Here is a 21,150-nt window from a genome sequence, read left to right as displayed (position 1 = left end):
GTCGGGGACTCTTTCTTCTGAAGTGGACAGAGGCGCCCCTCTGGTGCCCCGATACTTCATCTCAGGAGGTATGCTGCCTGCTGAGTGCCTGTATCCAAGATGCTATGGAGGCGTTGTCGAGGATTATCTGGCCCTCTGACTACTATCCCATGCTTCTCATCCATGTGGGCACTAATGATACTGCGAGATGTGACGCTGAGCAGGTCAAGAGTGACTTCAGGGCTCTGGGGGCATGGGTGAGGGAGTTTGGGGTGCAGGTGGTATTCTCCTCAATCCTGCCTGTCAGTGGTAGGGGCCCAGGCAGAGACAGGTGCGTCCTAGAGGTGAATGCCTGGCTTCGAAGATGGTGTCACCAGGAAAGCTTTGGCTTCCTCGACCATAGGATGCTATTCCAGGAGGGACTGCTAGGCAGAGATGGCATTCACCTTTCAAGGAGGGGAAAGACCGTATTTGGATACTGACTGGCTAACCTAGTGAAGAGGGCTTTAAACTAGGTTCAACGGGGGCAGGGGAGCAAAGCCCACAGGTAAGGGGAGAACATGGAAACCTAGGAGATGGGTCCAAAATGAGAGGCAGCATGGGCAACAATGTCACAGTAAAAAGAGGGTCGAGGCAAGATCAAATCAATATCTTAGATGCCTATATACAAATGCAAGAAGTATGGATAATAAGCAGGAAGAACTGGAAGTGCTAATAAATAAATACAACTATGACATCATTGGTGTCACGGAAACTTGGTGGGATAATACACATGGTTGGAATGTTCGTATTGAAGGGTACAGCCTGGTTAGGAAGGATAGACAGGGAAGAAAGGGGGGAAGTGTTGCCGTATATATTAAAAATGTACACACTTGGCCTGAGGTGGAGATGGATGTGTTGAGAGTCTCTGGGTTAGACTAAGAGGGGTAAAAAACAAGGGTGATGTCCTGCTAGGAGTCTGCTACAGGCCACCTACCCAGGTGGATGAGGCTTTTTTTGAACAACTAATAAAGTCCTGCAGGGCCCCAGATTTGGTGGTGATGGGGGACTTCAACTGTCCAGGTATATGTTGGGAAACTAATACAGCAGGGCACAGACTATCCAGTAAGTTCTTGGATTGCACTGGAGACAATTTTTTATTCCAAACAGCTGACAAAGCTGCGGGGGGAGGGAACCTGTTCCAGATTTGATTTTAACAAATAGGGAGAAATTGGTAGAGAACTTGAAAGTGGAAAGCAGCTTGGGTGAAAGTGATCATGAAATCATAGAGTTCACAATTCTAAGGAAGGGAAGAAGGAAAAACAGCAAAATAGAGGTAATGGATTTCAGGAGGGCAGATTTTGGTAAACTCAGAGAGCTGGTAGGTAAGGTCCCATGGGAAGCAAAACTGAGGGGAAAAACAGCTGAGGAGAGTTGGCAGTTTTTCAAAGGGACATTATTAAGGGCCAAAAAGCAATCTATCCCGCTGCGTAGGAAGGATAGAAAATATGGCAAAAGACCACCATGACTTAACCAGGAGATTTTGCATGGTCTCAAAATAAAAAAGGAATCGTATAAAAATGGAAACAAGGACAAATTACAAAGGGTGAATATAGGCAAACAACACAAAAATGCAGGAGCAAGATTAGAAAGGCTAAGGCACAAAATGAGCTCAAACTAGTTACAGGCATAAAGGGAAGCAAGAAGGCTTTTTATAAATATATTTGAAACAAGAGGAAGACCAGGGACAGGGTGGGCACATTGCTCCGTGAGGAGGGAGAAACAGTAACAGGGAACTTGGAAGTGGCAGAGATGCTTAATGACTTCTTTGTTTCGGTCTTCACTGAGAAGTCTGATGAAGGAATGCCCAACATAGTGAATGCTAGTTGGTAAGGGGTAGGTTTAGAAGTTGAAATAAAAAAAGAACAAGTTAAAAATCACTTAGAAAAATTAGATGTCTGCAAGTCACCAGGGCCTGATGAAATGGATCCTGGAATACTCAAGGAGCTGATAGAGGAGGTATCTGAGCCCTTATCCATCATCTTTGGAAAATCATGGGAGACAGGAGAGATTCCAGAAGACTCAAAAAGGGCAAATATAGTGCCCATCTACAAAAAGGGGAATAAGAATAACACGGCTTAACTTCTGTGCCAGGAAAGATAGTGGAGCAGGTAATTGAAGAAATCATCTGCAAGCACTTGGAAGGTGGTAAGGTGCTAGGGAACAGCCAGCATGGATTTGTAAAAAACAAATCATGTCAAACCAATCTGATAGCTTTCTTTGATAGGATAACAAGCCATGTGGATAGGGGAGAAGTGGTAGATGTGGTTTACCTAGACTTTAGTAAAGCATTTGATACAGTCTCACATGATATTCTGATCAAAAAACTAGCCAAATACAATTTAGATGAGGCTACTATAAGGTGAGTGCATAACTGGCTGGATAACCATACTTAGAGAGTAGTTCTTAATGGTTCTTCATCCTTCTGGAAAAGTATAACAAGTGGGGTTCCGCAGGGGTCTGTGTTAGGACCGGTTCTGTTCAATATCTTCATCAACGATTTAGATATTGGCATAGAAAGTACGCTTATTAAGTGTGCAGATGATACCAAGCTGGGAGGGGTTTCAACTGCTTTGGAGGATAGGGTCATAATTCAAAATGATCTGGATAAATTGGAGAAATGGTCTGAGGTAAACAGGATGAAGTTTAATAAGGACAAATGCAAAGTGCTCCACTTGGGAAGGAACAATCAGTTTCACACATACAGAATGTCTAGGAATGAGTACAGCAGAAAGGGATCTAGGGTTTATAGTGGACCACAAGCTAAATATGAGTCAACAGTGTGATGCTGTTGCAAAAAAAGCAAACATGATTCTGGGATGCATTAACAGGTGTGTTGTGAACAAGACACGAGAAGTCATTCTCCCACTCTACTCTGCTCTGGTTAGGCCTCAGCTGGAGTATTGTGTCCAGTTCTGGGCACCGCAGTTCAAGAAAGTTGTGGAGAAATTAGAGAGGGTCCAGAAAAGAGTGACAAGGATGATTAAAGGTCTAGAGTGTGTGACCTATGAAGAAAGGCTGAAAGAGTTGGGCTTGTTTAGTTTGGAAAAGAGAAGATTGAGGGGTGACATGATAGTGGTTTTCAGGTATCTAAAAGGGTGTCATGAGGAGGGAGAAAACTTTTTCTTTTTGGTCTCTGAGGCTAGAACAAGAGGCAATGGACTTAAACTGCAGCAAGGGAGGTTTAGGTTGGACATTAGGAAAAAGTTCGTAACTGTCAGGGTGGTCAAACAGTGAAATAAACTGCCCAAGGGAGGTTGTGGAATTTCCATCGCTGGAGATTTTTAAGAACAGGTTAGATAGATGTCTATCAGGGATGGTTTAGACAGTACTTGGTCCTGCCATTCGGGCAGGGGGCCGGACTCGATGGCCTCCCGAGGTCCCTTCCAGTCCTAGTATTCTATGATTCATCTGTATGGTATTTTTTTCTGCGGCAGTTAATATGTGTTCTGTGCGCATGTGCTCAGATTATGCTGTGGTCAGTTTGGGGTATGCTTTTTATTTGCTTATTTTGTGCTGCCTTTTGTTCCCTTTCCTTCTCTTGAAATAAAGAAGCAGAAAACAACAAACCAACCTCTTTCTTTCCTTATTACTTATGAATCTTTACAAGGTATGGATAATTATAGTTTGTAAGTACCATGAGTGTGACCTTTGGTTAATGCATAAATTAGGTACAAATCCTGTTGACTATACTTCTGGGACACATTTCAGGGTCAGCTTAAGGATTCCTGAATGAAATCACTCCCATCTGCTCTCAGTGAGAAGGATGCAGTCTTGCATGATCTTCTTATTAATAATGTAGGGAAATGCAACTTAGGTAGGGCTACTATAAGGTGGGTGCATAACTTGTTGGATAATCATTTTGAAAGAGTAGTTCTTGATGGTTCACAGTCATGCTGGAACGGTATAACAAATGGGCTCTGCAATAGTCAGTTCTAGGTCTGGATCTCTTCAATATTTTAATCAATAATTTTGGTAATGGATAATGGAGTAAAGAATACTTACGAAGTTTGTGGATGATAGCAAACTTGGAAGGGTTGCAAGTGCTTTGGAGGATTAGGATTCTAGTTCAAAATGATCTGGACAGACTGGAGAAATGGTCTGAAGTAAATAGGATGCAGTTCAATAAGGACAAATGCAAAGTACTTCACATAAAAAGGAACAATCAGTTGCCCATATACAAAATGGGAAATGACTGCCTAGGAAAGAGTACTGTATAAAAGGATCTAGGATTCATAGTGGACCACAAACTAAATATGAGTTGATAGTGTAACACTGTTGCACAAAAAGTAAACATAATTCTGGGATGTATTAGCACAAGTGTTATAAGCAAGACACGAGAAGTAATTCTGGTCTATTCTGCGCTGATTAGGCTTCAGTTGGAGTATTGTGTTCGGTTCTGGGTGCCACATTTCAGGAAAGATGTGGGCAAATTAGAGAAAGTCCAAAAAAAGGCAACACAAATGATTAAAGGTCTAGAAAACATGATCTATGAGGGACAATTGGAGGAATTAGATATATTTAATCTGGAAAATAAAAGACTGGGAGAGGAAGTAATAGCTGTCAGATGCCTAAAAGTTTGCTACAAGGAGGAGGAAGTAAAAGAATAGTTCTTAATCTCTACTGATAAGACAGGAAGCAATCACTTTAAATTACAGAAAGTGAGATTGCTGTGTCACAGATACATTGGTAGACTTCTTTTCTTAATGGTTTACCATTAGCAAAAACTTCCTGTCATGGTGGCTCAGCACTGAAATAAATTGACAAGGGAGGCTGTGGAAATCTCCATCATTTGAGATTTTAAAGAACAGGTTAAACATACATCTTTCAGGGATGGCCTTGATCAGGTTTCTGTCTCCTAGCCTGAAGGCCATCCCTGGCTGGAATACTGGTGTGCTAGAGAGGGCCTGGTGCTGGGTGTCAGTGAGTGTGCTTTGCTTCCTGGCAGCTCCTGCTGCCAGGGGGAGCATGGGCACGAGCCTGGCTGTTGCCACCACCCCAGAAACCACTGAGGCCACATCCCTGGGAAACAGAATCCCACGGAAGTGGGGCAGTGGAAGGAAGGAGATGGGGTTTGGGGGATGGTAACTAACAGGTCCCGCTTCAGTGTAATATTGAATAAATAGCTGGACATAATTTGGTCTATCTGTCAAAGATACATTGGTAGGCTTCTTTTTTAAATGTATTATTGTATTGTGTGCAGTTCAGGAATTGAAACTTTCTGGAAAAGAAGTGTAATAGCTTTCACATGGATTATATTATACCAAGATAATTGTATATTATCTGGAAACTTAAAAAATTCGGTGATTAAGCCTTTAATTTTCTATGTGTCTCTCATATGTTATGTACAGATTTACAGATGCCTAAAGATTGTGTAATAACCCACTTTGGAAAATTGTTTGTAGGCATTTCCAGATTTTAATTAAAGGATATACTTCTTCGTTTAATGATTCAATCCATTGCAACCTTAGTTGTGGAGCTACTAGGATGACTTCAGATCATAGATGGGCCATATCGTAGTGTCATTGGCATGGTTCAGACAACCTAATAGATTTTCACCTGCACTAATAAATGTGTGTGACACATTGTCAGCCTTGCAAATTGTCACACACATTTATTAGTCCAGGTGAAAATCTATTAGGTTGTCTGAACCACGCCAATGACACTACGGTATGGCTCATCTTTCCTTGTAGGTGCATATCTATGGGGAAGAAGGTAGGGGAAGACCATGTGCATACTTCTGAGGCATTGTGCATTGCTTTGAGGGGTGAAAAAAGTGTGGAAAAAGGGGATTCATTTTTTGCTAGCTTCTCTGTGTCCTCCCCTGCATTCTCCTTTATTGTTTTATGCAGGATAGAGCAGTGTTCTATAAGGCATTCGAAACACAGCAATAGAATATTATGAATTCTGAGATGGTTCCAAAAATATGCTACAGATTGTATTTTTGTGTTACAAGATTAAAACCTTAGTCTCCTTTTGTCTGCCTCAGAGTTTACTTAGCCCCAAGTGAGGAGAAGGAAGTGGAAAGTTACAAGGCCAAATATAGATTCAGTTAGTAATCTTTGTTCCTCTCCATGCTTCTGAAAACCACCACAGAATGGCTGCCATGTTTCCATACCAGTTTTTCAGAGCTGGATGAAGTATCTTCTGTAAAACAGTTGAGATTTTTTGGCATGGGAGACTTCAGGTACTCTGAATGAATCATGTACCTCAGTTGCTAACAGTTCCTGATCAGTAGATATCACGATATCTCAGTTAGGGAAGTTTATGACTCTTCCATACATCAGTTGGTCTTACGTTTGAACCACCAATATCTGATTAAAGTTATTCTACAAAAATGCTGAACATAAATAATGTAAGGTTCATATTTTTTGCTTGGCATAATTTTATTAATTACACTGATCATAACACTGAGGCTTTTATGCTTTTGCAAGTCTTTGCTTCTGTCTCTAAACTGCTGGTGAATTAGGCTTCTTAGATATGGCTGATTAAGAAACATGCTGAATGACATGAAAATCATATGATAAAAGTTGGTAGAGACACGAAAGGTTTGTTTTTACTCTTTCCAAGAAACCATCTTCAAGTAGAGGCTCACATTCAGGCCATCACTGATAAACTGTTTCTAACAAATATTTTCTCTGTTAGGTTTTTCAAGCAAAGTGATGACCCTAGTCTGTCATAACAAGGACTTTGATAAATAACTTGGTACATGCATTCTATAAATGTTTGGTTACTGAGAGATTGAAACTTACTGCTCATGTTCTGAATGTCAGAGGTACTGAAGTTCTGTTGTATGTATCTAAGGCAACTCTAAATAGGTGTGGGCATATCAGAAATATATCATTAGGCAGGTTTACTGCTGTGTATCTGCAGAGACAGCCATCAAGGTAGTGTTTTGTATATATTACAAAATCCTGAAAAAGATCGAAAAAGACAGTCAAAATCCTGATTTATGAAATTTCCAGCTATTAAAAATCTCAGTAGTATAACCAGTTAATTATTTTCCCCCTTTCAAACACTCTGCCATCCCTTTTTTCTTTTCATGTACCTGCATTGAAGGTTTTGTCAGGCTTCTATGACATCATGCCAATAAATGATCTTTGGGGAAATAAATATCTGTGAAGTGCTATGAATGAGCACACACAGCATAGAGCAGTGATACAGCAATTCATGATTTGTGCATGTCAGGATTTTTATCAAGTTGCAGCTTTTTAGGTTTCTTGTATAATGCAGTCTGTACTTGTCACGCGCTATGCATCTACAGTGCACTTTCCATTTACCTTGCCTGACCCTAGTTAGAAAACATATAAAGAAAGCTATTCTCTTGAGGCAGTGGCTCAATAAATCTGAGCCTGAGTGATGTTTGTAGAATGATGCTATACTCATCCTTTCTGGGTACCTTTCTTTTCCTTTCCTTTATCATCTTGTCAGATGTATGCGATTGATGTGAGATTGGGAGAGTGAACATATGGCTTCAGCAGAGGCTTAGTGTCATCACTTCACAACCAGATCTGAAGAGGTCTAAGTTAATGGTTGGTCATATGTCACAACTCATTTTGGTGTATAGCGGATGTCCAGTGCCAGTTACTCCATACAAAAAGGCATACAGTAATGGATAAATGGCTTGAGAAAAGGACTTAAGGAGAGGTGCTGGTTAATTGAGCTACCTGCGGGTATTTGTGGACTCCTATGATTGATATGGCATGGAGCCAACCCCTTCCCCCCCCTTATAGTCCATCTTACTCCTCCTACAAGAATCTGTCTTGCAACCCCCTAGGGCAGCATTTCCGAAAGTGTGGTACGTGGCCCGGTATTGCTCCGGGGAGGGGGGGGCAAGAAATACTGGTCCTTAGAAAATATTCAAATTATCACACACGATCCTATTAATTTGGTACATTTCCTATTTTCTCACATGCTGCATGGACACTTTCATGAGGTTGAGATGGTCATTGGTTTTCGTGTCATGTGTCACAACAGTTTCAGTTTTTCTGAGCAGTGTGACAACATGTACGTCTTCTTAGGTTAACTGCATAAGTTTTCTATGTTGTCAATTAAATCCCCTCTCGTTTTCATCTTCGATATGGGTAAGTGGCTAAAAAATGTGACTGGAAATACAACTAGTAAATGTTCGAATGATGTGCAACCTAATACAAGTGAGAATAAGAAGTTAAAAACTTCTTGGACCTGCAAGTATTCCAAGAAGTATTTGAAATTTGGTTTTATAAGTGTTGGTAGTGATAATCAATTGCCATTATGTATAATCTGTCACGCGGAACTATTCACTGAGTGCATGAAACTATCAAAACTGAAATGCCATTTGGAATGCGAACATCCAGAATACTCAAATAAGACCGTAGGTTTTTTTCATAAATAAGAAAAATGAATTAGAAAAAAGCATGAAAAGTGTACTTTCTATGTGCTCTTCAAATAAAAATGTTGTGTTGGCTTCATATGAAGATTCAGAACTAATAGTGGAAACAGGTTATCCACATATGGTTGGTGAAAAGTTAATACTTCCTGCATTGCATATTATTACATCCCATATTTCTGGATGGAAAAAAAAGAAATAAGTTGGGTTTTCTCTCTTTATCTAACAGTACAGCGAAAAATAGAATTGAGGATATGGTGAAAAATGTCAAGGAAACTCTGGTATGTAGAATGAAGAATAGTCAGTTTTTTGCATTACAAGTGGACGAAAGCACTGATATAGTAGAAAGCTCCGTTCAAGAAGATCTCTTATTTTGTAAACCACTTCCAACAAGATCAACCGCAGATCCAATTTTTAAGCTAATCAATTATTTTATTATTCAAAATGATATTGACTGGAAAAAATGTGTTGGACTGAGCAGTGATGGGACTTGAGCAAGGCCAGGGTCTCGCACTGGGCTTGTCCCATGGATTCAAGCTGTAGCACCAGACAGTGCATGGGTGCAATGTAGTATTTACAGAGAGGCACTACCTGTGAAAACTATGCCATCGCTTTTGAGTTCCACTCTTCAAGAATGTGTGAGGTTTATAAATTCTCGTCCTTTGAATTCTGTTCATCTTAAGTGGATGGACACACAATTTTTACTTATGTATCCAAATATTAAAGTCAATCCCACCATGGCACTGTAACTTGATTTTCTTGGCACTGAGAGGCCTACTGTTCAAAGTGATTGTGATGCTTTCACTATTACATTTCTCAGTGGAAACAACATTCTTGGTCACTGATTTCTCCTGCATTTATTGCAGAGGAAACAAAGTTTTAATGGCTGTCCCTTCTTATACCATCTTTTACACAGACAAGCTATTTCTGATGACGCCTTCTAAATTCTTGCCAAAGGCAGTCAGAGTTTCACTTGAAACAGCAAATTAACCTACCTATATATTTTTCACCCCCAAATCTCACACTACCAAAGCAGAGGGTGCACTTGCATGTGTAAACATCAGATACACCATGACTTTTTATCTGCAAGGAACAAAACGTTTTAGATCTTTGCCAGGATTTCTTTTTCTCTGTCAGAGTAAATGAAAATCAAAAGCATTTAATTTCAGAAACTAGGGAAGTAGACTTCTGATAGTGTGAGAACTTGAGATGAGCAAAATAAACCTTCCTACCATATGGCATTCTCTACCTCAGGAGCGTCATTAAGAATATGTGTATTTTGCAAAATATATATAAAGCAACCACTTGAGGTTCTGTTCGCACATGTATGACGCATTAAGCTATTGCTGGAGTCTTACAATCAAATACTGCATTTGGCAACACTATTTAACAATCTTCATTCTCTTAAGATTTTGGGAATCTCACCTATAGTGCAGTGATCCTCTGATAGTGTTAGTGGAGAGTTCACATGGACAACACAGCTTGAAGAACTCCAGTTACCGTACTTATAATTTTCCTGTGTGGAATGTCTGTTAGATGGCAATATCAAGAAGCCCTAGAGTTCCTGGCTGGGACTCTAAACTTAGACCAGAAGCAAACAGAGCACATTCTCCTCCAAGAAAATCAGCCTGGAGCACATATCAAAGAGGAAGAGATCAGGTGTTGGCTGCTGGGTGTGGATGCAAAGATAAATAGTTACACTATAGGTTTGTCTAGAGGACCAGTTAGTGTGCCACAAGCTGGGATGTAAATTAACCTCATGTTGGTCAGCTGATCAGCTGCCAGTATGGGCCCTGCTGCCGCAAGCTAAAATTTTCCTACTATAATTTGATTTTTCTGTCTCCCTTTCAAGGATTTCCCTTAAATCTTCTTCTCCTCTCATGGCAGGTGTGTGTGTCTTGTGTCTCCTTCCTGTATTCCAGGCTCTTCTATTCCAGGTGCACTGTTTGGACCCCATGGTGAGGGCTCTGTGTGCTTCCCTATTTCTCCCTTCCCAGTATCGTGGTCTAATATTCTTCTTCCCCATGCTAAGAACTCTGCTTGTCATTGTTTCTCTCCTGACATTCTTATACCTTTTTCTCTGTCTTGGAAAGAACTCGTTTAGAGTGTCAGTGCTTTAAACTATGGGAGGCTCAGCAGATCTGAGATGCCAGGATATTGTTATAGTGGAAGATTTTAATGGCTTCCATCCTCTGGTTCTTTGATCTGTAAAGTTTCAGATATGGTTGAAGCTGCAGTGTGCACTAACCAGGTGCAGGAGAATCTCTGAAATCCAGAATGGGAAATGGAGAATACACATTTTGATTTAAAATTAAGAGTTTTCTGTCTACCATTGACTGGGAAGTTCCCTGAAAAAAGGGACTAGATTGGATGTGGTAGGCAAAAATGATCATGTTGCCTTGGACAAGAAGAATAACCATTGAGCATAGAACTGAGCTAACCAGTTCAGAGCTTCAATCCTCTGTCTGTAAACTGACTAAATCTGTACTGCCAAAGGTCACAGGATGTGGAATAAATCTTCAGGATTAGAATGTTTTTTTAATTTGAGAGAAGCACGGATTACATAAGAGACATGTCCAAGAACTTGTCATTCAAGGCTGTATTGGCTCAAAGTATCTTCCCCGAAAGCCTAGCAGTCAAAATTCCTTAGCTGTAAGGGTTTTTAATATTAATATGCAAGCAGTTGGCTCTATGTGAAGCAGAACCCAGAACCTTGGGGAGGGAGGGAGAAGGAACAACAAAAGTTCAAAGAGAATGTGGCATGACTTCAAATCTGAATCAATGGGGTCTGGCTCCCATTCTATGATAACTGGGAGGGAGCTCAATTCCAATTTGAGTGAGTGGTGGTGCTTGGAACCAAAGTACCAACAATCATTCTTTGATGCTGAAATTGAGAAATACTGCCTTGAAAAACATTTTGGATATAAAGGTATGTGCTTTTTAAAGGATTCATAGCATGTGCACATTTATTTAGGAGAATCAAAGGACTAATGTATTTAAAGTGCAATCTCCTGTAGTGGAATCAGTATATTAATGGTTCCAATTCCATCTAGATTACGAGGAAATGTCTTATTATGTAAGTGAAAGAGAGGGACTCCAAGGTTTGGTTTGGTCTTTAACAATTTGCAGGGATAGAGGGGAAGATTCTAAAAAGGGGTTGAAAACTCCTGCTTTAGAAGGATTGCTTTGGAAACATTCTTGCACCGAGTTCTATTTCAAACAGGAAATTGTATGGCAGCTTCAAGTATATGTCCTGCTTTCTTGTTTTATTTTAGTTAGTGTTATTTTGATACTAAAAGTAAATGTATTTAATATTGTCTTCAAACTGTGAAAGTGTTATAGAGTCTTGTAGTGTCAACATAACTGCAAGGTAGAATTTGCCAAAAGGGAATCTGGAGGTTTTGGCAGCTTAATAGGAGACAGTTGGAGCTTTTTGCACTTAGTTTGTGATTTGGGTTTTTGGCATCCTTAATGCTTGAGGAGAGAAGACACAAGTTTGCACTGACTATGTTTTGTTCTGATTGTGAAAGATTTCTTCACAACCATTAAGGCTTGTAATTCAGGATTAACATGTAAGACTGAAGTCAGGACCTCTATGAGGATAGTACAATAAAGATGTGTATACTACTGTTTTCTGATTACAAAAAGTGTCTCGAAATCTTGAGTCTTTGTGCAAAGAAGTTGTGTATATTGCATTTTTGTACAAATTCATGTATTTCCAAGTTTAATTTATTCTACAGTCTAAATAGTGTGTTAGAAGAAAGTTGTTCAGTGCATAGTCATATGTTTCATTCCATTTGTTTAATTAATTTACAAGATTTATCAGATCTTATCATAGTTGAAGAGGATTTTAAAATGCTGAACAGTTACTTTATCATTATATCTATTGAAAAGAGAGCTTTTTCCCATAGAATTAGCCCTGTCAAAATAGTGTTGAGGTATTTTACGCTTCTGGAGAAACTTCTATGGCTATTGGCTATAAAATAGGCCACTTAATGTTCCTGATCAGTTAATTACAATGCCAACGCCAAATGTATCTGTAGCAGTACAAAGGTGGCGCCCATATGGCTTTATGGTGTTGCATTTTATGCAAGTTAATGATACTCCATTAACATTGTTGGGATCCAGAGTATGACTCAGGAAGATTCGTTATCATATATGTGCTGATAAATTGTAATTGAAATATGGTTGTTCAACCAGGATGGTTACAGTCTTGGTATAAAATTATAAAACCCTACATAACCCCTTATATTTACAGTTCAGTAATTTTAGGTTTACTTGCTTGGTGTCTAGTAGTAATTTTTGTTGTATGTTTGAGCAAAATTCTTACTGCCATTTTTGGGTTGTTGGGAGAGTGAATGGAATACTTTCCCCATTTTAAAGTTATTTGAACTGCGGCTTTTTGAACAGGGACACACCAAACCTGAAGCATGAAACTGAACAGGGACATGTTACTTAATGATAATTTACCTTGCTTCATTGGTTGGGGTGTTGGAGGAGGAATAAGACAATGAAAAATCACTGACCTCTTTGGTGAGCATCTAATTTGAAAAGAATTTAATGGAGCACTGCCCCTTTTATAACATTATTACACATACTTTCTGCTCAGACCTGACATGTTTAATTCTTGTCTACATTATGGAGCTTTTATTTTAAAACTGGTTAGCAGCAAATGACTGTCTGATTCTAGCATCCATTTTCAGCATTGATTCTGTACACCCCTTTTCTACTAGGGGATAGAAAAAAATGTTGGAATTGCTCTATGGCTATAATAATACTAGATTATATCACTGAATAGGGATACTCATATACATAGAGCTGGAAGGGATCTCCAGAGGTCATCAAGTCCAGTCCCCTGCACTCACAGCAGGGCCTCTCACCAGTTTTTTTTTTTTTTTTTTTTTTTTTTAAACCTGCCCCAGATCTTTGAAAAAAACCCTCAAGGATTGAGCTCACAAACCTGAGTTTACAATGCTAATACTCTAACCATGGAACTGCCCCTCTACTCATTCTGGAGATAAGTAGCCTTTGTTCATTTTATCTTAAATCACTTGAATTAAACTAAACCAAATTAAGAATTATTTTATTGTGAGTGACAGCATTTACACAAGGGTTTACTCCCTTTGAACTCATACTTTTTGGTAATCCAGACTAATTTCCCAGTGTAGGTGAGCATTAGATTTGTAGTAAATATTTAAGTGTTACAGTATTGAAAGCAAAATCTTCATGCTATGGTCTCATGGTTGCTTGCAGAAGTACAGCTGAAGCCATATTAGCAGTGATGGAGAATTTTTGAAAAAGGTTCCTAATGTAGGCAGGGCTACTGGCTCTGTTGAAAAGAGGTTGAGTCAAGGAGGTTATAACTAATGTATAAAAGCACGCACACAATTATTTGTGGGGAAACCAGTCTCTCAGATTGAGAGAGGATGAAACTGTGGTTGTGAGTAGGAAAAAAAAAAAAAAACCCTCCCATTGTATGATTTGAGAGTCTGTCGCAATTTTTGCTGAGTTGTGCAAATGCTAAGGTGTAAGGAACAGGGCAGAGCTTTTACGTTTTTTTTAAGTAATCTTTGAAAAGTTCTCTTGCCAAACCATAGTAGCAACAAATGTGGGAACTGACCCTCACTTGTCCATGCATCTGAATGAGAAATTAACTTCAAAGCGTAATTGGGAACTTTACAAAGTGTAGGCATTTTTCTATTTTAAGAACAAACAAAAATCAAAACCTAAATATATACTAAATGTGCACAACAAGGACCCATATTTAAAATAATCCTAAAATGGCATAGGAAGGGCAAGTTTAGACTAGGAAATGGGTCGTGTTTAAAAAAAATCAAGATAATTTTCCACCTCAGGTAGACAGAGGGTTTGTCTACAGAGGAAAGTTATATTGATAGAAGGCGTGAATTTAAACCACAGAAATATATAGGTTATGCTGGTGCAAGAGAGCTCTTTCTTTGGTTTAGTTTATGACTGATCTTTGGAAGTATTTAAACCAGTGGTGGGGAAACTTTTTTGGGTTGGTGGCCACTGATCCACAGAAAAATGAGTCAACGGCCACATAAAAGTGAAAAGCAAAACAAACCAAACATCTCAAAATCCTCACTGATGTGGCCCCTGACCGAAGCTGCATCTACACTACGAGATAAATTCAAACGTAAGGCAGTTAGCTCGATATTTCTACATGACACTGTCTGCACTTGTAAATACCATTTGCTTGATTTAGGGAGCACTAATACCAAGATCTTAATATCATTGAAACCTGCTGGTTGTAGTGTCAAGTTCAAATTCAGAATTTCAAATAAAAGCCAGTGTGGAAGCGTCATGTCTTAAAATCAAATTTATTAACCTCCAGAGGTGTCCTGTGTATAACCCACAATGCCCCTTGGTGCTTCGCTTTGGCTGCTTCTCTCTGGGCATGCAGGAATTAGGTAACAGGAAGACTGAGTTTCAAATCAGGACCAGGAAACCGGTGGCTGTGGGGTCATGTTTGTATGACAGCCTGAGAAATGTCTGTCTGTCTTTGCTATTAGCGTTGTGAGTGCATCTACCCATTACAGATAGTCCCAGCACGTAATTTGTAGTTCTGTCTCCACACTTGGTATTTTTTTTTCTGTGCTACCTGGCACCAGTCTCTACCCCACCATGCCACATGACAGCAAGGGGGTGGAGGGTGGGGGGTCGTGCTTGCATAAGAGGCCAAAAAACTTCTTCCCAGCAGTTTACATTTGTGTGTGAACCCGCCCGCCCCCACAGGTGCCATGCAGTCGGGGTCTTTCTCATACTCAACCAAGTCACATGGGTAGCCCCTGACCCAATAAAAAGACATGCATGCCATTTGGTGCTGACCATACTGCCAGGCAGCACCATGTCCTGGCTTGCAAGCAGGTAGGGCTCCAAGAGCAGGAAAGATTTTGGGGGGTTGCAGCTGTCTGGGGGAAGTCTCCCCCAGCAGCTAATGTTTTCAGAGGCTTGCAGCTATGTGGGAACTGCTTTAACTGGACCCCCGCCAAAAACATATTTGGGGCATTTCTACCACCAGGAGGAAGTCTTTCCCCCCCCCCCATGGTTATGAATTTTGGGGTCTGGCTGCCACCCAAGGGGAACAGTTCAAGTGGCCCTTGAGCCATGGATCATACATCCCACAGCCAAAGAAATTTTTTCGGCCATTCAACTTGGCTATTCAACCTCCCAAATACCAAACCACCCCACAATGGCAATGAAATTCGGTGAGCCCCATCCCCTGTGTTGGAAATGTCTGTGCAGTGAAGAGGGAAGACAAACATCTTTTTCTAGCCTTTCCTATCCTCTTTTTTCTAACTTTGGATCCCTTAACACAGGGAAGAGTGGGTGGAGGGCCAGTTAAGAATACAGCCTGTGCACAGAAGCTGTAAAATGGACTGGGAAGCCAAATACCCTCCTTTCAGCAACTTTTTTTTCCCAAAAACTTTACTGTCTACTCTTTATTCATGCTTTTCATTGTCCCTGTATCATTTTCAGGGATCAGATGTAGTCAAAGGAGGGGGGAAATTGGTGGAGAGCCAGTTGAGAAGACCCATACCTGATGATTTTTTAAACATTTTTCATAATTCAGTTACAGCTACAGTTCTAAAAAGCAGTTCAGTTACAGAAGAAAGATTTTTGTGCATTTGGTGATCTTTGTTGATACACTAATTTCCTTTCCTTCCACCTGGAAAAATGGAAATTTGCTTACCGTGGGAGGGGAATGAGGGCAATACAATGTGGAAAGATGATGTCAAATACCAGTGCAAATATCCAGAATGCTACAGGGATGAGGAAACTGTGGGATAGGTTCCCACAGTGCACTGCTGCAACAGTCAATGTTTGCCAATTGAGTGTGGCAGCAATAAGTTGACTTTGTGAGGAGGATATGGGGAAGTGAGGATGGTCAAATTCGAATGTATAAAATCCGGTGTTACAATGAAGTATTATTTCAGAATTAAGTATTATTTTAGAACTAGACTCTGATTAGTTCTAAATAGAGTTGGGTGAAACCCAGTTTAAAAATATGGGAATTTTTTAAGTCAGCTCTTGTTAACTGGAAATTTTCTACATCAGAATGGCCTACTTAGTCTGTTAGATTAAGAATACAACTGATGCTTGTGAGACACGAGTTAATGACATCTGATGTGCTGCTATTTGTTTCTCTAGCTTCAGGTTAAATGGAATCCACCTCTGGGAGCTGGGTGATCTGTACTGACATAGACTCTTCATAGCAGCTCCACCACATCTGGAGATTGCGATGAGTGGGGGAGGGGAGCAGCCAGACATCCTGAATGTGGGAATCGTGGTGAAAGAAAGATGGAAAGTGGTGAGTATGTGTTGCTTTCATTTCTGCATCTTTTTTTTGGAAAGATGTTTCTATTTATCTGTCTGTACCAAATTCCTCATCAAGTCTAATGCCCTTCCCTTTTATTAGCCTTCTTCACTAATGCTTATATCACAAAGCCCCCGTCTCTAATGGAAAATGCACTGAATTATGTGATCCCAGTTGTAAAATGAAGTTCAGCTATGTATGGATGTAAGAAGTTTTCCCTGGATGATTAGGATCTGAAAAACTTTGTTTAAATCCAACTGAAAAATAATTTATGATCTAATGGCCATATTCTGATTTCAATTAAAATGGTTTAAATCCTGAATGAATTCCAATTATTTCTGTTGTTTTAGTGCAATTTTAAATCTGTCACTGAGTGCAGAAGGTGGTGGTAAATGCGTAGTTACTTTAAATCCATTATGGAAAAATGTTTCCAACAAGTTGCGTCCATTCTGTTCTGGTTAGGAAAAGTACCTTAAATCTTTGTTAGGCCTGTGCTGGTTTTATAACCAGGTTCTGACTAGCATGGATTGGTAACCCAGTATGAAAGGGGCCTAAGACACAACATTTGAAAAATAAGCGCATAAACTATTGTAAAGAAATATTAAGACAGAGAATAATATAGGTAGAAAATCCTAAATCAGATTACAAGCTATAAAATGATTTTATAGGTGTTGACTATAGTAATTGAACTAGTAAGATAAGGCAGGAAGCAGGTGAGATTTTATCTTTTACTGGAATAACTTCTGTTTGTGAGAGACAGAGTGCTGACTTTTTTTTGTTCCCTCAGTGATGGATAACAGGCTGCCCTTTTGCTGCTGCTTATTTTCCCCATAATTCATGGCCTTTGTCTCAAGAGTCAGAAATACCCGCTGCATTTCAGAATGGTGGGGGGCGGGGTCCAGTGTACTGAAGCTATGCTGTTTTCTCATCATCCTGGTAAAAATGAAGCTTATCCCCAAATAAATTGGTTAGCCTTTAAAGATACCACAGGACTCCTCTTTTCTGCAGAAAGAATCTAACAGGGCCACCCCTCTGAAACTGGTAACTGGTTTTCACCTTAAATGCAAATGAAGTGCTCATTGTTTCTGGCATCATACTCAATTTAGTGACACATGCACACAGCAACATTTCTTTGTCCAGGACAAACTTGTTATCAAATCTTCCCCCCAAAACATGCATACAGTAGGACCCCGAGATATGCGCACTAAAGTTGCGTGACTCTCAGGTTAACGCAACTCTGAGTGGCAGGGAGCTGCCGCTTGGCTCCGGGCTGCCTGCCACTCAGGGAGCTGGGACACTGATCAGTGCAGCAGTGCTGGTCAGTTCCCAGCTCCTGCCAGTGGTGGACAGCTGGGAGCTAGGTATCAGCTCTCCACCATTCACAGGAGTGGATTAATAGCTGCACTGGTCAGTTTCCCCATTGTTCTCAGTGGTGGCAGCAGAGAGCCTGATGGGAGCAGCTGCTGCGACTGTGAGGAACAGCAACCTGACTGTCACCCCCACCCCAACAGGAGCGGCAGGGGCCGCAGCCTCCCCCCTCCTGTCAGGGGTGGCAAGAGTCAGGCTGCCATCCCTGACAGGAGCGGGGAAACTGACCAGTGCAGCAGCGCTAGTCAGTTTCCCCTTTCCTGTGAACATCAGGCAGCCCAGAGCTTGGCTCTGGGTTGCCTACCTCTTGCAGGAGACAGGAAGCGTGCTGGTCAGTTTTCTGGCTCCCGCAAGTTATGCAAAATTTGACTTAAGTGGGGTTGCACAAGAATGCAACCTCCATGTAATCAGGGGTCTACTGCATATACATTTAGGAACAATTTACCAGCATGCGTGCATGCATAACCATTAGTACATATGTCATGTGATATTAATGAACAGTGCGTTACCAGTTTTTCTTTGATACTTCACACAGAACTCTTTACAGATCAGTACTGTGACAACCATGTGTTTACATGTAGCAAGTTTGTCAGGCCTGAAAGAAATGTAGTGCCCTCTGCCCAGGTCCGTCCTATCCATGGGGACAGTTTGAGATGGCTGCCCAAGGCTCAGCACTTTGGAGTGCCCCATGATTGCTGCCTCAGTTGCCCTGTGGATGGGTCCCAGGGTGGCCTGGGGGATCATCTGGGGGAGGATCTTACAATGGTGTGGCAGCAGGGGTTGGCTCCTCTCCTGCACTCACTAGGAGCTGGAGTAAACTGGCAGTCTGTTCAGCTCAGTTGTGTTACCCTCTCCCAGCCCACTGCACTCAGCTTCATGACAGCAGCAGGAAGCAGAACACCTTGTCCTTAGGCTGATCTACTTACCTCTGCCATGGAGAAGCAGGGCAGAGCAGGCTGGGAGTAAGCAGTGGGGCAGAGCAGACTACTGGGCTACTTAGGATCCTGCCACTGCAGTGGGGGGCGGTGAGGGGAGAAATGAGCCGGTCTCCTAGGGACGTCCCTGCCTCTGGCGTGATGTTGAGGGATCTTAGGGTTACATTATCTTGTGTTTTATCTGTCTTAGGTCGTTGATCTGTAAGCATTCAAGATAATTTGTCTTCTGAGTTATCAGTGACTCTGAAATAAGAAATGCTATTAGGGTGCTATGTCCTTTCCACTTTCACACTCACATGCTCTTTCCTAAATAACCAATATAACCACTGATTTTTAACTGCTTGGTTGTATGACTCATCCCACCAGGTTTCAATAATCCAAGTCACGTGGTTTGTTTCCCAGGCTGTAACATTGGTGTATGCACAGTTCAGGAATTTCTTCTCTGTGTTCTTTAGTCCCTTGATTAACTTTGTTCTCAGTATCTTGATTTCATGCTGAGTGTTCATATCTTCCTTTATTTTACCTTTCCCTGTTGTTATTAGTTTGGTCCTTTGTCTCCATGACTTCTGTCTGAAAAGTGACCTTAAGAGACATGTTTTTTCAATTAGACCTATGACTTTTGATTTCCAAATAACTTTTTCTTTCTTTTTTTTTTCCCTTGTAAAGTGTCAGGATTGGTCTTTACTTAGGTCCTTCTCCTTGCTTCTGTCCAAAGGCTCGTAAACATGTATGTTTCGTGTATGCATATACATGTTATGTACATATGAGTGTACATGGTGTACTCTAACATTTAAAAAAAGGGGGGTATTGAATCTTTAGAGACACTGAAATTTGAGAGGTTCCAATGTCTCAGCACCTTTTATATCCGTGCGTGTGGTATTCTTTGTATTTAAGCAATTTTTTGTTACTCTGCTGATGATTATAAGGGCTCTTTTTACAAGGGAGAACAAATAAACTGATTAACAAAATACAAAGCACTGTCAAATGATTAAAATTTAAGCAGGAAAACAGAAAATAATTGTTTGCTTTGGAGAGTGTTCTTGTAGTAATAGGTTAAAACTTACAGATTTTTTTTTTTTTTAATTTCAAGGTAACAGTGCCCCTTTAATATTTAGTCCCCTCCCCCCATGTTAACTTGTTATTGAAGTTAAACAGGTGTTGAAAATAGCTATGAATAGGCTGGTTACAAAATACCTTACCTTCCAAATTGCTCAGTTTTCAGTATCTCAGGCCTTCCTTATTCTTTTGAAAAAAGTCCAAATTCAGTTGTCAGGTTTTTTTAATTAACACTTTGCACATCATATTTAAGCCACTGACTCAGCTTAATTTCCTCCTTCTTCTACTCAGTAACTACTGCTTCTATTCAATAAGCTAAGGCATATCACAAATGCATCAAACTGGCCAGAGCTCAAGCAATTGGTAACATATTTTACTCAAAATGATATACTTTTAGCAAAAAAGAACACAAAGTATCTATTTGATAAAGTTTCATGTGACTTATGAAGGCCTCATCTGTAGATTTGGGTTTATTTTATTCTTAAAGGAGACAGTTGATGTGAACTGCAAAAAGTGACCTACTAGACCTGCCTGTTGACACTTGCAGTGAAGTGAAACTCTCAGAAATTCCATATTTGGTATTCTGTGTCCTCCTTTTTTGATACTAGGTACATACATATGTACTGTAGTACCCAACCCCAACACATGAGCTGAAAGATACAAATACATTTTATGAATAAATCATATTTCATGTATCATCAGATCCTTCTGGGTAGGAAGTCTACATTATTTTGAAACATTACTCTGTCCCTCTTCAGGTTAATCATGTACAGTAGATCTTGTGAGATCCATCTTCAAACTCTAAAGAGAGGCTAATATTCTGGCTGAATTTTTAGCTGAATGATTTCCAGATTCTCAGATAATGTGATCAGGTGACCCTAGCCAAATAGTGCTTAGAAAATGAGCGAAAGTGGCAAAAATGGAATGGGTGTATTTCTTAATGTGACTTATTTTCTTCCTCCTGCCCTGAAGGCACCCTTCTTCACTGCCTTTCTACTTTAACAGCTTTGCACAGTAAGAGTGGAAAGAGATACTTTGTATGAAATCAGTTAAGTCATTGTCTAAAA

The 21,150-nt window shown here is 40.3% G+C and overlaps 1 protein-coding gene across 5 annotated transcripts in view; it reads left to right on the top strand.

The window, feature by feature from the left end:
• The window catches only part of TTBK2 (tau tubulin kinase 2), a 155,128-nt gene that overhangs the window by 23,937 nt on the left and 110,041 nt on the right, over nt 1-21,150 (top strand). For all 5 annotated transcript variants that reach the window (XM_074997082.1, XM_074997083.1, XM_074997080.1 and 2 more), the window contains exon 2: nt 16,559-16,718. In XM_074997082.1, the coding sequence (XP_074853183.1) occupies nt 16,650-16,718 (69 nt within the window). In that variant the 5' untranslated portion in view covers nt 16,559-16,649. The remainder of the gene's footprint in view (nt 1-16,558; nt 16,719-21,150) is intronic.

This window comes from Carettochelys insculpta, chromosome 6, assembly GCF_033958435.1.
Source record: "Carettochelys insculpta isolate YL-2023 chromosome 6, ASM3395843v1, whole genome shotgun sequence".
In the NCBI taxonomy this organism is placed as follows: Eukaryota; Metazoa; Chordata; order Testudines; family Carettochelyidae; genus Carettochelys; species Carettochelys insculpta.
Note: the sequence above shows the minus strand (reverse complement) of the source record. Positions and strands in the feature narration are given on the sequence as shown.